This window comes from Tachysurus vachellii, chromosome 1, assembly GCF_030014155.1.
Source record: "Tachysurus vachellii isolate PV-2020 chromosome 1, HZAU_Pvac_v1, whole genome shotgun sequence".
NCBI lineage: Eukaryota > Metazoa > Chordata > Actinopteri > Siluriformes > Bagridae > Tachysurus > Tachysurus vachellii.
Genome location: NC_083460.1, coordinates 3,651,954 through 3,668,493, shown reverse-complemented (window position 1 = coordinate 3,668,493; position 16,540 = coordinate 3,651,954). Strand labels below are relative to the sequence as shown.

General features: G+C 43.2%; 2 protein-coding genes across 3 annotated transcripts in view; one reads left to right on the top strand and one right to left on the bottom strand.

The window, feature by feature from the left end:
• Nucleotides 1–1,050: 1,050 nt before the first annotated feature.
• On the top strand, nucleotides 1,051–12,196 carry exoc3 (exocyst complex component 3). Its single transcript, XM_060868317.1, has 13 exons — nucleotides 1,051–1,182; nucleotides 2,286–2,446; nucleotides 2,652–2,871; nucleotides 2,991–3,672; nucleotides 5,919–6,036; nucleotides 7,616–7,741; nucleotides 8,920–9,020; nucleotides 9,124–9,234; nucleotides 9,381–9,522; nucleotides 9,893–10,015; nucleotides 10,710–10,871; nucleotides 11,323–11,444; nucleotides 11,529–12,196. Exons 2-13 carry the CDS (start codon nucleotides 2,303–2,305, stop codon nucleotides 11,716–11,718), a joined length of 2,241 nt encoding a protein of 746 aa, XP_060724300.1. The 5' UTR covers nucleotides 1,051–1,182; nucleotides 2,286–2,302; the 3' UTR covers nucleotides 11,719–12,196.
• A 128-nt stretch (nucleotides 12,197–12,324) lies between these two features.
• The window catches only part of zcchc2 (zinc finger, CCHC domain containing 2), a 31,733-nt gene continuing 27,517 nt past the window's right edge, over nucleotides 12,325–16,540 (bottom strand). For both annotated transcript variants that reach the window (XM_060868296.1, XM_060868304.1), the window contains exon 14: nucleotides 12,325–16,135. In XM_060868296.1, the coding sequence (XP_060724279.1) occupies nucleotides 16,074–16,135 (62 nt within the window). In that variant the 3' untranslated portion in view covers nucleotides 12,325–16,073. The remainder of the gene's footprint in view (nucleotides 16,136–16,540) is intronic.

The window sequence follows — 16,540 nt, the reverse complement described above, 5'->3', positions numbered from 1 at the left end:
CAGAGACAGCTGCGTTTCCTTACAGAATATAAAGAAATTCAGGAACATTTCTTCCAGTAAGTAGAATACATAATCCGTGTAATATAATTATGTAATAACATTATTTATTTATTTGATTATATGTTACTTGTTACTAGCTTTGGCAACATTGTAGACACAACCGTCATGCTCATGAAGTTCATTCATTCATTCATCTTCTACCGCTTATCCGAACTACCTCGGGTCACGGGGAGCCTGTGTCTATCTCAGGCGTCATCGGGCATCAAGGCAGGATACACCCTGGACGGAGTACCAACCCATCACAGGGCACACACACACTCTCATTCACACACACACTACGGACAATTTTCCAGAGATGCCAATCAACCCACCATGCATGTCCGGGGGAGGAAACCGGAGTACCCGGAGGAAACCCCTCCGGGAGGACATGCAAACTCCACACACACAAGGCGGAGGCGGGAATCGAACCCCCAACCCTGGAGGTGTGAGGCCAACGTGCTAACCACTAAGCCACCGTGCCCCCCTCATGAAGTTCACTGAAATAAATTGAATTGAGAGCGTAAAGAGCTGCAAACCTAAAAACACACACAAACAGATAATGCACAGATGCTTGAAGTATTATTATTCTGATTATAATTTTTTAATTTTAATTATTATTAATTGTATTAATAGTTTATTATTATTATTATTATTATTATTATTATTATTATTATTATAAATAATTATTATTATTATTTTAAGTATTCTTATTATTTTTTATTTTTATTTTTATTATTATTATTATTATTATTATTATTATTATTATTATTATTATTATTATTATTATTATCTAATTCCCAAAATAGTCGGCTCTTAAGAATCAAGCTAAAAAAAAGCCGACTCGCATACATGTGCCGTTTTTCAGTCAATTTATAGGCAGATTTATTTAGCACAATTTAACATTTGTAGTATTTATTTATTTACTTATTTAATATGTTTATATTAACAAAATAAATGCGAATCAGTTTATTGCGCAAAACAAACGCAGACTTGACCCGAATGACTCATCAGCTGTCAGCTGCTGGGCGGCGCAGAGCAACCAGGAAGGCTCTGAAGTAGCAGTATGATGTTTTAGAACAAAAATATTAAATTAATGCTTCAAGAAGCGTCGAATAGCTCATAAGGAACCTAATCAGTGATTTGGTGAGTCGTTTATATAGGGTTTTACCTTCCGTAATGTGAGTTAAAGCGGGTGAAAGAACGGCCGTCATTTTTCAGACATTAGCTCTGAAATAAAAAGGCCATATTCTAGTAAATCCCACCTTGCGTTCTCTGATTGGCTGTCTGCATTTCTATCTCCAAATCTATTGGATAGTATAATATGGACAGACATATTGACCAATCCTGGATCAGAAGGCGGGACTTTAGACGACTCCGAATAGCGTTAGCTTGTAAATATTCTTAGCCACCCGTTTATTTGTTTGTTTGTTTGTTTTGACTAATAAAAACAATTTAATTAAACTAAAAATTATCAAAAATTATTTTCCAACATTATTTTTTAAAATAGCGACGACATCTATCGTGCATTAGCTAAGTAGCTTGCTAGCTAAGTAGCTAACGTGCAAAATGGTGCAGTCAGATGTTATTCACAAAACAGCTGCAGCGTACAACGTTAGGTTCACGATATAATGTGTACAGACAGAATCACATTACATCGCTTTGTGTGTTGTACAACTTAAAAAGAATAATAATAATAATAATAATGCTGTTTGCGCATGCGCAGGTCAGAGGCGTGAACGCGACGGGGATGCTCTGCTGAGCAATAGTAATGTACATGTAAACAAAAGAGTTTGAACATATGATCGTCTCTTCAGTCCACTTACCATAATTTGGGAAATAATCCGGTTTGGGAAATAATTCCCAAAATCCGGTTTGGGAAGTAATTCGGTTTGGGAAATAATCCGGTTTGGGAAATAATCCGGATCGGGGCATAATCCGGTTTGGGACATAATACGGATTGTTTGCTCCAGAATTCAACCACAGCGGCATCTGATAAGTTTTCCCAGACCACCACAGTCCTCAATTTACTCTGGACAATTTGAAGTAGACGTAGTATCGATATTGTTTTTTAAATATTTACCCAGTTTCTCTGTATGGCTAGTTAACTTGGAGTATAATGAAACCTCGTTGCTAACGAGATGATAGCGCTTCATTGGCTCCCTTGCGTCTGCGCAGCATCGGGTCATACAGATGATCTTTTCTTTAAATTGGTGCGCCACTTAAATTAGTCTCTGGTGGTGTTTCAGTGTTTCCCGTTGCAGCGATGGAGGAGACGAACAGAGAGGCGGTAGCTACAGCTGTGCAGAGAGTGGCAGGGATGCTGCAGCGCTCTGACCAGCTGGACAAAGTGGAGCAGTACAGACGCAGAGAGGCAAGAAAGAAGGCATCTGTGGAGGCCAGGCTTAAGGTAAAGGTGTTCTTTGCATAAATATTCACTCCCTGCGACCAAGAAATATCTGCTTTCTGGTTGTAAAACTACAGAGTGTGGGAAATATGTTTTAGTCAAGGAAAATGTTTGGTATTGTAGTTGAATTAAATTTATTTGTTAATGTTGTTATGCATCAGGCTATCAATAAGGCAATTTTAAGTTTGCAGAACTCTTCCTCTTGCAGGCCGCTATCCAGTCCCAGTTGGACGGAGTGCGCACAGGCCTGACACAGCTTCACAATGCCCTGTGTGACGTCAAGGACATTCAGAACTCGCTGGCTGACGTCAGTAAGGACTGGAGGCAGAGCATCAACACCATCGAGAACCTGAAGGACGTTAAGGAGGCCGTGGTGCAGCACAGTCAGCTGGCCTCCGCAGTGGAGAACCTCAAGAACATCTTTTCAGGTGAACCTGAGCTCACGGCTTTTATTACATCATGTTTATTAGTATACTATGTAATTCATCTGGGGAAGCTCAGTTTATTGGAAACGTATGCATGTAATGTGATGTAATCCCTACATTAGTGCCGGAGATTGTGCAGGAGACACGTGAGCTGATTGAGCGTGGTGAGCTGCTGCAAGCACACCGTCGACTCATGGACCTGGAGTGCACAAGAGACAACCTACTTTATGAGCAGCACCGATTGGACAGCAGGAGCGCGCCCGAGCCGGGGCTCATTGGAGCCTACTTTGGTGAGGTTCAAGGCCTCTCCGACGAGCTTGCTAAACAGCTGTGGCTGGTCATGCAGCGTACCCTGGTCACCGTGCGGCGTGACCCAACCATGCTGGTGTCAGCAGTGCGCATTATCGAGCGCGAGGAGAAGGTGGACCGTCGCATGCTAGAGCGCAACCGGCAGACCTCCTTCCTCCCTCCGGGTCGGCCTAAGCGTTGGAAAAACCGAATGAGCGAGGTTCTGGAGGGCACGGTGAGCGGGCGCATCGAGAGCGCGCAGGCCGAGACGCGGCAGTCCGACAAGATGTGGCTGGTGCGCTTGCTGGAGATCACACGCCGCTATGTGCTGGACGACCTCCTCATTGTCAAGAACCTGTTGGTGCAGTGCTTCCCACCACACTACGACACCTTCCCCCTGTTCCTGGACCTCTACCACAAAGCCGTGTCCTCACGTGTCCAGGAGCTTGCTGAAGATGACCTGGAGCCCAACGAGATTGTGTCTCTGCTCACCTGGGTGCTCAACACGTACAAAAGGTAAACAGTGCTCATGTTTTATAAATCACCTCTGTGCTTTTTAATCCCCAGAGAACACCTGAAATCAAGAATCATGAATCAAGAATCAATTGTTAATTGCATCATGGCTCAATGAATCACTTTCATCTCAAATCGAGATGCTTATCTGTAACACAGACACACACACAGACACACACACTCACACACTCACACACACACACAGACAGACACACTTAGACACACACACAGACAGACACACACACAGACTCACAGACACACACACAGACTCACAGACACACACACAGACTCACAGACACACACACACACACACACACTCACACACACACACAGACAGACACACTTAGACACACACACAGACAGACACACACACAGACACACACACAGACAGACACACTTAGACACACACACAGACAGACACACACACAGACACACACACAGACTCACAGACACACACACACAGACTCACAGACACACACACAGACACACACAGACACACACACAGACTCACAGACACACACACACTCACACACACACAGACAGACACACACACAGACAGACACACTTAGACACACACACAGACAGACACACACACAGACAGACACACACACACACAGACACACACAGACAGACACACACAGACACACACAGACAGACACACACACACACACAGACATACACACACTCAGACAGACACACACTCAGACAGACAGACACACTCAGACACACACCCACACAGACACGCACACACACACACACACAGACAGACACACACACACACACACAGACACGCACACACACACACAGACACGCACACACACACACAGACACGCACACACACACACAGACACGCACACACACACAGACAGACACGCACACACACACAGACAGACACGCACACACACACACAGACAGACACGCGCACACACACACACAGACAGACACGCACACAGACAGACACGCACACACACACAGACAGACACGCACACACACACACAGACAGACACGCACACACACACACAGACAGACACGCACACACACACAGACAGACACGCACACACACAGACAGACACGCACGCACACACACAGACAGACACGCACACACACACACAGACAGACACGCACACACACACACAGACAGACACGCACACACACACACAGACAGACACACACACAGACAGACACGCACACACACAGACACGCACACACACAGACACGCACACACACAGACACGCACACACACAGACACGCACACACACAGACAGACACGCACACACACACAGACAGACACGCACACACACACACAGACAGACACGCACACACACACACAGACAGACACGCACACACACACACAGACAGACACGCACACACACACACAGACAGACACACACACACAGACAGACACGCACACACACACACAGACAGACACGCACACACACACACAGACAGACACGCACACACACACACAGACAGACACGCACACACACACACAGACAGACACGCACACACACACACAGACAGACACGCACACACACACACAGACAGACACGCACACACACACACAGACAGACACGCACACACACACACAGACAGACACGCACACACACACACAGACAGACACGCACACACACACAGACAGACACGCACACACACACAGTGACAGGTGGCACCATATTTTCCTGATCTTCTTCAGTTGTAAAGCTTATTTGTATTGCAGCACCTGCATGCATTGTTCAGGCACAGCCAGGTTGAGACCTGTAGATAAACATGTCTGCAGATGAAACCCTGTAGGCGTGCTTTATGTTCAACCAGCGCTTTTCATTTTTAGGATTACTAGCTTTAAACAGCACAGACCCTTCTAACTCTGTCCTTGTTTGCTATATATTCACATGGCTCTATTTTTCCCCTCGTTTTTTCTTTCTTTCAGAGATTCTCGTTTCAGTCAGACTCGTATTTTGTGAAGATAACGATGCTACTTTCGTTTTCTGCGCCATCTATTGCGACTTTTCATGACTAGCGTGTCTAGATCCATGTATTTAAACACAATACCTTATAACTTCTAAAGTAGCACTTGATCTAGCACAAAGAATTTTTTGTTTTAAATATAACACACTTTTTGCTAATTTCCTTGGGTTTGCTGAAGGTTTTTATTTCTGCCCCATGCCCTTGATTCTCCTTGCCGTGATGTTCCGTGCATGTTTCGGTGTGTTATTTTTATTTATTTATTTATTTTGCCGTATTTCATTCAGTGCCGAGATGATGGGCCATGCAGATTTGTCCCCTGAGTGTGACGTCAAGCAGCTGGAGCCGCTGCTGCCTGAGGATGTGGTAAACCAACTGCTCGGGAAATACCTGACCACTTTCACTGTGAGTTTACATTGTTTTGCATTACGTTGTTGTTTCTATAGCAACAACACTCAAAGGAACTCGTATACTGATTCTGACATAATCTAACCTGAATTAAAACGGTTATGGTTCGGTGTCTGTTAGGAGACGTCATTCTGGTGTTTATGGAAGGAGTCTCCAGTCTCAGCACGTTGTTTCTCCAATTTTTTCTCTCCCAGTGACATAATTCTAATAACATTCTTAGAAAATATGGATGTTTCCCTTTAAATTTAAAGAGAAGATCCTTGTAAAGATAATATAAGTTAAGTTCTTCATAAAGCATCTTAACACTTAAAAGAGCTGATAAGGTCAAAAAGTGTTAGGAGTCGTGAGGAGGACTTTTAAGAGGATGAAGAGTTTTTTTCTCAGAGGAGAAAATGGCTGAAAGGTGAAGAGGGAGAAGAAATGTATTGTGTACAATATTTAATAATGATAGTGAGTTAATAAGAGGATACAGATTAGATTATTTTTGTGACCAATCACATTAGAGAGAACATCTCCACTATGCTGCTGTGTCATTTAGAGACTCGAACATCTCTGAAACAGAGCTGAAATGCCACAGCAGCAGAAATGATATCATTCGTCTCTATGACATTTCTGTTCTGTGTCGGAGATGTTTACATTTACATTTACATTACATTTATTACATTTAGAGGGGGGGCACGGTGGCTTAGTGGTTAGCACGTTCGCCTCACACCTCCCAGGGTTGGGGGTTCGATTCCCGCCTCCGCCTTGTGTGTGTGGAGTTTGCATGTTCTCCCCGTGCCTCGGGGGTTTCCTCCGGGTACTCCGGTTTCCTCCCCCAGTCCAAAGACATGCATGGTAGGTTGATTAACATCTATGGAAAATTGTCTGTAGTGTGTGATTGTGTGAGTGAATGAGAGTGTGTGTGTGTGCCCTGCGATGGGTTGGCACTCCGTCCAGGGTGTATCCTGATTTGATGCCCGATGATGCCTGAGATAGGCACAGGCTCCCCGTGACCCAAGGTAGTTCAGATAAGCGGTAGAAATTAACGAATGAATGAATGAATATTACATTTATAACATACAGATGTTAGAACATCTCTAATATGATCGATCACCAACGTAATCCCTACACCATATAGTCTCTAATATCTTAACATAGAGACAAAGTGAAGGTTTATAATAGACCAGATTTTACCATTCACAGTCTTCAAAAGAATGTGTCACCTAGTAACAGGTTAAGCCCCGCCTCCTCTCTCAGATCAAAGGTGTTGTATTTTCCTTGTTCAGAGTTACTCTGAGATCTGAGGTCCTGAATCACTCTGAAGATAAGATTCATAGTTAGAGATTGTAGAAAGGTTAGAAGCTGTCTGAGTTCATTTTTAGAATCTTGTTGAATACAGGCCCGGATGTTTTAACAAAAAAATGTAATCGTAAATTGATTTAAACAAAACCATTAGCTTGGTAACAGTACCTTCATGCTTGGCTGCATGACCTCACACTTCTTGTTACAGATTAGTTTTCTAACATGCACATGCAAAACATATGAAGGATGAAGGTCTGTATTTTATAAACATTTTTTTACCTCGCTGTAACAGTCAAACATCACAGGCTGGCTGAGGAAAGCTCTGGAAACAGATAAGAAGGACTGGCAGAAGGACACGGAGCCCGAGGCAGATCAGGACGGCTACTACCAGACCACTCTACCTGCCATCGTCTTCCAGGTACTCACATGTCCCAGCTGTCCACTAATCCCTGTTCATCTTTACTGTGACTTTCACATCTCACCTGTGTCTGTCTGTCTGTACTGTGTCTAACCATGTCTTACTGTCTGTCTGTACTGTGTCTTTCTGTCTGTCTGTCTGTACTGTGTCTAACCATGTCTTACTGTCTGTCTGTACTGTGTCTAACCATGTCTTACTGTCTGTCTGTACTGTGTCTAACCATGTCTTACTGTCTGTCTGTACTGTGTCTAACCATGTCTTACTGTCTGTCTGTACTGTGTCTTACTGTCTGTCTGTCTGTACTGTGTCTAACCATGTCTTTCTGTCTGTCTGTCTGTCTGTCTGTACTGTGTCTGTACTGTGTCTAACCATGTCTTACTGTCTGTCTGTCTGTACTGTCTGTACTGTGTCTAACCATGTCTTACTGTCTGTCTGTCTGTACTGTGTCTTACTGTCTGTCTGTACTGTGTCTAACCATGTCTTACTGTCTTACTGTCTGTCTGTCTGTACTGTGTCTTACTGTCTGTCTGTACTGTGTCTAACCATGTCTTACTGTCTGTCTGTCTGTCTGTACTGTCTGTACTGTGTCTAACCATGTCTTACTGTCTTACTGTCTGTCTGTCTGTACTGTGTCTTACTGTCTGTCTGTACTGTGTCTAACCATGTCTTACTGTCTGTCTGTCTGTCTGTACTGTGTCTGTACTGTGTCTAACCATGCCTTTCTGTCTGTCTGTCTGTCTGTCTGTCTTTCTGTCTGTACTGTGTCTTACTGTCTGTCTGTCTGTCTGTCTGTCCTGTGTCTTACTGTCTGTCTGTACTGTGTCTAACCATGTCTTACTGTCTGTCTGTCTGTCTCTTTGCCTGTCTGTCTTTCTGTCTGTCTGTCTGTCTCTCTGTCTGTACCATGTCTTACTGTCTGTCTGTACTGTGTCTAACCATGTCTTTCTGTCTGTCTGTAATGTGTCTAGCCATGTCTGTCTGTCTGTCTGTCTGTCTGTACTGTGTCTAACCATGTCTTACTGTCTGTCTGTACTGTGTCTTACTGTCTGTCTGTCTGTACTGTGTCTAACCATGTCTTTCTGTCTGTCTGTAATGTGTCTAGCCATGTCTGTCTGTCTGTCTGTCTGTCTGTCTGTACTGTGTCTAACCATGTCTTAACTGTCTGTCTCACATTTCAGATGTTTGAACAGAACCTGCAAGTGGCTGCTCAGATCAACGAGACGTTTAAAGAGCAGGTGCTGATGCTCTGTCTGAAACAGATGAACACCTTCCTCATCAGGTCAGAGTTCAGAGTTCATCACAGCAGAATTCCCAATTCTTACATTTTCCCTGCAGAATTCCATCTTCTGAAGCTGCGCGTCGTGTCTCCCTGCGTGTTTCAGGTACAGGGACGAGGCCATTGCTTACAAAGAGGAGCATCTGAAGGATCGTAAGCTCCCACAGTGCTACGTCCAGTACATGATCGCCATCATCAATAACTGCCAGACCTTTAAGTACGTTTTTTTTTTTTCTCCTTCGTTTTCTTTCTCCCTGGTTTTTGTTAACACAGAGTTTGAGCATGCGATACGGGGTATGCGGGTCGGACGCGTCCTCGTCTTTTTGATCTTGATGATATCTGTGTTTTCATTCTTTCATCCAGGGAATCTATAAATAGCCTGAAACGGAAATACTCACAGTCGACCGAGAACAACATAAGCGACGCCGCCATCGAAAAAACACTGAATGAAGTGGCCAAGGACGGCTGCCAGTTCTTATTGGATGAAGTCTTCCTGGATTTGGAAGTAAGACGGACAGATGTCTCTTGTGGGCGTGGCTTGTCTGTAGTAGTAACAGAAAAAAAAAAAAAACCTGTCACTACTGAAAAACAGGAAAACATCCATTATGGATAAAAACGTGTTAGAATTAACTGAGATTTTTTATTTGTTACAACACACTGTTTTTATTCCTCATATTCCACTCTTTTTAATTTGTTTTAAAAATGTTTAATGTTGTCGAACATTCATCCAAACAACAAGTTAGTTCCTTTGTTACGATCGTTAATGGTATAGAAACTATAAATAATATTAAGTTAACGAGGCAAATGGTGGAGCTGGTCATGTGACAGAAAAGTGTTCTCTTTATTCTCAAAGCGTCTTGTCTCACGTTTAACAGAATCATCTGAGTGAGCTGATGACCCGGAAGTGGTTGACCGGCTCTCATGCAGTGGACACCATCTGTGTGACTGTGGAGGATTACTTCAACGACTTCGCCAAAATTAAAAAGCCTTGTAATCAGGTATCAGATGAAGTCAGATGATGTCACAGTTACTATTTAGGTTTAGTTCTTTCATTCCTCTGCTTCTAGCTCAAAAAAAAGGGCAAATCCTCATGCGTGTGTGCGCGTGTGTGTGTGTGTGTGTGTGCGTGCGTGCTTGTATGTATGTATATATGTGTGTTTACATGTGTGTGTTTATATATGAATATTTGTGTGTGTGTTTATATGTGTGTTTGTATGTGTGTGTGAGATTATATATATGTGTGTGTGTGTGTTTGTGTGTGTACATGTGTCTGTGTGTGTTTACACGTGTGTTTATATATGAATATTTGTGTGTGTTTGTATGTGTGTGTGTTTGTGTGTGTGTTTGTGTGTGTATGTGTCCGTGTGTGTATACACGTGTGTGTTTATATATTTATATATACATACATGCATACATATATATATATATATATATATATATACACACACACACACACACACACACACACACACACACACATATGTATATATATATATATATATATATATATATATATATACATATGTGTGTGTGTGTGTGTATATATATATGTGTGTATATATATGTATGTGTATATATATATGTATGTATGTATATATATATATATGTATGCATGTATGTATGTATGTGGGTGGGTGTGTATATACATATGTGTGTGTTTATATTTGTTTATGTATTTGTGTGTGTGTGTAGAAAATGACCCGTGAGGCTCACCGGCGCGTAGTCGTGGAGTACCTGAAGGCCGTCATGCAGAAACGCATCACGTTTAAAAATGCAGAAGAGAGGAAAGAGGGAGCGGAGAGGATGATCAAAGAGGCAGATCAGTTCAGCTTTCTGTTCAAAAAACTCTCTGCTGTGAGTTTCCTCTTATAAACTGTGAGAGATTCACGGCGAGGACGTTCTAAGTGATTACACTGTTATTGTGGATCACTTATAATGTCGCTTGTGTCTAACAGCTTACAATGTTAACTCGTGGCATGACCTTATTTTCATTGCTTAAAAATGTTCTAAAGAAAAAATTGTAAGGTGTTCTAGTGTATATGTGGTTGAAGTGGTTGTAATAACAGCTTATAAGGAGCCATAATGTTGATTGAGGTTATAACACATGTATGAGGTTATAACACATGTAATGATTAGTTATTACAGATTATAAAGTGGTTATAGAGATGGATTAAGAGCCATGGTATGTGTACGCTTGTAAGTGGTTATAACACTGATTAGTTATTAGAGGTTAAAATAAATTCGATTGAATGTAAATGCTGGAAATGACGCTGAACGGTTATAATGCCGGTGTGACTGTGCTCAGGGAGAGGACACGGACTGGCTGTGTGGCTCCATCTCTGCTATAGCCGAGGTGTTCAAGCTGACTGACCCCACTCTTCTCTTCCTGGAAGTGTCCACACTGGTCTCCAAGTACCCTGACATCAGGTCAGCATTAACTTCCTGTTTACCTTTAGCAGGTCTGTTGCGTGTGAGTTATTAAAACGTGTGTGTGTGTGTGTGTGTGTGCAGGGAGGAGCATATCATAGCTTTGCTGGCAGTTAGAGGCGATGCTACTCGTGACACGCGGCAGATGATCATCGAGACGCTGAACCAGAGCAAACCGTCCGTCTCCCCCAACACGCAGCCCGTCTTCAAAGATATCACCGTGCCAACCATCTCAGCCATGACCGCAATGGCGGTGCCTAAACTGTTAAAATAACCCATTAAGCCCTGACCCGTGACCTGTATGGCATTATACCTTAATGAAACACTTCAAATCAGGAAGGATGACAAAATACCCCAAAGACGTGTGTACAGAAAACACTTAGATGTTGCTGTTTTTTTTTTTTTTTTCTCTTTCAAACACTAAATGATCTTCAGCCTCCTTCCCTCATTGCGCACACGAAGACCGTATAATTTCATCAACAACTCTAAGCTCCTGTATGATGATCCTTTGGGAAAGAAATCAAGTCACAGCCTGACCTTCATGCCACAGTTTTTGTTTTTTTTTTTTTTTCCTCAGGAGCTGCCTGTAATGCTCGCGCTTCCTGTTTACTTGCGTGACTTGATGATTTCTTCATGATGTGTGAAACAGAGCAACACTGAGTGCATGAAACATACCGATGCTTTAAAGTTAATAAGAGCCACCATAGACCAAAAAAAGGAATCAATACAGATTAATAAAATAATTAACAATATTTTAAGAATGTTGTTTATTTAAACACCATCGCAGCTGTGCTTGTATTTATAGGGCGTGTCAAAGGTGTCTATGGCGACCGGAAAACCTCCCTCGGGTGCCTGTTACTGCTTAGAAGTGAATCACTGCTTATTTATTTATTATTATTAACATGCACAAGATCAGCAGTCCTTCATTTATCTAATCCTATCAATCTCGTTTAAAACTAAGAAAATCTTAAAGCTAGCTGTGAAATGTATCTTTACAGAACACTAACAGCAATTATACACACTTTCTTAAAGTATTTTACGTAAAGGAGTTCAGCCAAATTCACCATAAACAAGTTTCGTGTATGACCCTGTAGTGCATGACTGTATAATTGTGCCATTTTGCCCCCTAGTGGCTGCACACTGTAACACACAGCAAGACACTCGTGAGCTTTTTCCCCCTCCCAAACATTTATTGCTAATAATTCAACAGAGAAAATGCTCCATTTGCTTAAAATGCAAATACGATCAGAGATAAATTGTAACCTCCATGTTAATCAACATTTACATACGAAATACAATAAACAATCTCCGAGGCCTAAATAAAAACAAACTCTTTTATACAGTACAGCATCGTAAACCTTTTACACCTTTAAAAGATTTGACTAATACAGTTGGCAGGTTCCTGGGTTCTTCTTTTAAAGTTCGATTCAAACTTAACATCTCACAACATGCAAACAAAATAATAATAATAATAATAATATTCATAATAAAGGTTTATAAAGGCAATGCCTGGCTTAAAAATGAAACCAACCGGCCAAAGATCTGCCAATCCGCAACAATTTAAAGGCCTCAGGTTCTCGGTCTGTTTCAAATGAACATCGAAATGACATCCTGACTCTTATCAGTACAAAAACAAGCCAAATCGCTCCAGAGAAAAAAAACTTTCTGTGGCTTTGGCAATTTAAGATATGCTTTCCTTCTTTTCCTTTTTTTTTTTTTTTTTTTCCTTTTAACTCACAACCTCAAGACTGAATAGTTACACAACTTACACAAACTAAGACTTTTGAAATCAAACATTGTGTGGCAGTCAGCACAAATATATATAATTTGTATATATATATATAAATATAAATGCCACCTAATAATTAGAAAATAAGGTTTTAATAAGCAGGCCGGATGATTTTAACATCCTCAAAAAGTGAAAAATAAATCTCCGTCGTGAGAATGTCTCCTTTTCTCGCTGTCTCTGTAGCCATGACGTCTTCAACAGAGTCTTGGTCGTTTTTCTATTCATGAGGCCTGAAAGAGGCGACGCACACAAAAGACCTTGTTTGAAATTTGAACAAGAGCGGTGACGTGGTCCGGCTGCGGGGAAGTAGCCGTCACTACAGAACTAAAAGTCCACGAGTTCGTGTCGGAGCTGATCTGGATCCTGCTACCTGGACAAATCTGAACAAAAGTCCAGGGGTGGAGTCAGAACCGATCCAGCTCCTCCCTCATGGCTGGACTCAAACAGTCCAGGGGGTGGAGTCAGAACCGATCGAGCTCCTGGTTAGAAGAGCACACTGTAGGTCATATTGTGGATTAACGTTACAGATAAGGTCCAGCTCCGACACCCTGGACTCCTGGTTCTGCAGCGAGGTTGATCTACCTTACTGTGGGACGTGCGCTTGCTTTGTGCTGCTGCTGATAAAGTCTGTGCGAAGTTCAGCATAAAAACTCATGCGTCATGCATCTGTCACAGAGGCGCCTCCTGCTGGATGAACGCAGCTTTTAAATGAACGCTTTCACTTTTGACATACTCTCTCACGCACGCACGCAAGCACTCTCACGCACGCAAGCACTCTCACGCACGCACGCACTCTCACGCACGCACGCACGCACGCACACACTCTCACGCACGCTCTCTCTCTCTCGCACTCTCTCTCTCTCGCACTCTCTCTCACGCACGCACGCACTCACTCTCACGTACGCACGCTCTCTCTCGCACTCTCTCTCTCTCTCGCACTCTCTCTCTCTCTCGCACTCTCTCTCTCGCACTCTCTCACTCGCACTCTCTCACTCGCACTCTCTCACTCGCACTCTCTCACTCGCACTCTCTCACTCGCACTCTCTCACTCGCACTCTCTCACTCGCACTCTCTCACTCGCACTCTCTCGCACTCTCTCGCACTCTCTCGCACTCTCTCGCACTCTCTCGCACTCTCTCGCACTCTCTCGCACTCTCTCGCACTCTCTCGCACTCTCTCGCACTCTCTCGCACTCTCTCGCACTCTCTCGCACTCTCTCGCACTCTCTCTCGCACTCTCTCTCGCACTCTCTCTCGCACTCTCTCTCGCACTCTCTCTCGCACTCTCTCTCGCACTCTCTCTCGCACACACACACTCTCTCACTCTCTCACACACACACACACTCTCTCTCACACACACACTCACACACACTGAGGCAGGCTTCTGGAAAACAACACTATTCGTGCAGAACATCCAAACGGTTGTAGTGGAGCATGTGGCAGAGTGAGACAACTTTTTCACAGTACTACGTCTGACTTTAGTTATGACGTCATTTAATTATGACTCCTGCTGGATGAACGCAGCTTTTAAATGAACGCTTTCACTTTTGACATACTCTCTCACGCACGCACGCAAGCACTCTCACGCACGCAAGCACTCTCACGCACGCACGCACTCTCACGCACGCACGCACGCACGCACACACTCTCACGCACGCTCTCTCTCTCTCGCACTCTCTCTCTCTCGCACTCTCTCTCACGCACGCACGCACTCACTCTCACGTACGCACGCTCTCTCTCGCACTCTCTCGCACTCTCTCTCTCGCACTCTCTCTCTCTCTCGCACTCTCTCTCTCGCACTCTCTCACTCGCACTCTCTCACTCGCACTCTCTCACTCGCACTCTCTCACTCGCACTCTCTCACTCGCACTCTCTCACTCGCACTCTCTCACTCGCACTCTCTCTCTCGCACTCTCTCGCACTCTCTCGCACTCTCTCGCACTCTCTCGCACTCTCTCGCACTCTCTCGCACTCTCTCTCGCACTCTCTCTCGCACTCTCTCTCGCACTCTCTCTCGCACTCTCTCTCGCACTCTCTCTCGCACTCTCTCACACACACACACACTCTCTCACTCTCTCACACACACACACACTCTCTCTCACACACACACTCACACACACTGAGGCAGGCTTCTGGAAAACAACACTATTCGTGCAGAACATCCAAACGGTTGTAGTGGAGCATGTGGCAGAGTGAGACAACTTTTTCACAGTACTACGTCTGACTTTAGTTATGCATTTTACATTCAGAACACTCACAATGAAGAGTAGTAGTGTTTACAAAAAAATAATAAATCCTGTTTAATTTGATTACTATAGTTTAAAAAAATGAACTCTTCCCAAACAAACAGTAAATAAACACGATCCTCTCTTTTTAGCTGCAGGTATAAAAAGATTCTCAAAGCCTTTTTTTTGGGCTGTAATAAAATGTCCATTTCCAAAAAAAAAAACAAAAAACAAAATAAAAAGTAATCAAGTTGAAGTGACTCCTCTCTCGTGTTTCAGCTCGAAATGTAATGACTTCAGTGTACACAAGAACACACGCCGGCTAAAGGAACACATGGAAGCACTGCTAAAAATCAACACATGTTCAAAGTCCTGAACGGAGCGGCAGCCTTCGATGCCATTAAAGACTCAATCAAAGTCATGGAGCCATGTAGAGTTTTAGAGCAGGTTCGTCCTCACAGAAAAATAATAAAAATAAAAAAAAAATCAGACTTAAGCTTATATAGGTGGTTAATACAAATAACACACACACAAATGCCATCGCTTTAACATACGAGCTCTGGTGTGTTTAACATAGAAACTGAGACAGAACGTCTCCTTGGTCCTCGGCTCGCTGTCAATCAGCTTTGTCTAGTGTCTCCGACGAATGCGGGGCGACATACTTAAGCCGGAAGCCACCTGAAACACACAAATATAACACAAGCACAAGACACACATGGCTCAGAGGAGCAGCAACACACTTCACCCAATTTTTTTTATCATTTTTTTTTTTTTTTTTGTAACATTTTGGTCATCGGATACTAAAACGGAGGTTATAAACTTGTGGCCTGGTCAGTTTTAAAATTGTGCTCGTGTTTTGTTTGTTTCGCTCTAAAGAAAATAGAGTTTGATTGGCGGCGTAGTGAACACAGATTAGTGTAAATATAATCTGATAAACGGAATTGTGCGCTGTTTTAACTAAACGGCTTTTTTTTTTTCTTTGAACGTTTTTTAACCCAAGAAATCAAGAACGTTTTGGAGTTTTTAAATCGGCGTATCTTCGTTTGATTTGGCCATTGGGAAGACGACGTCGAGTCATAAGTT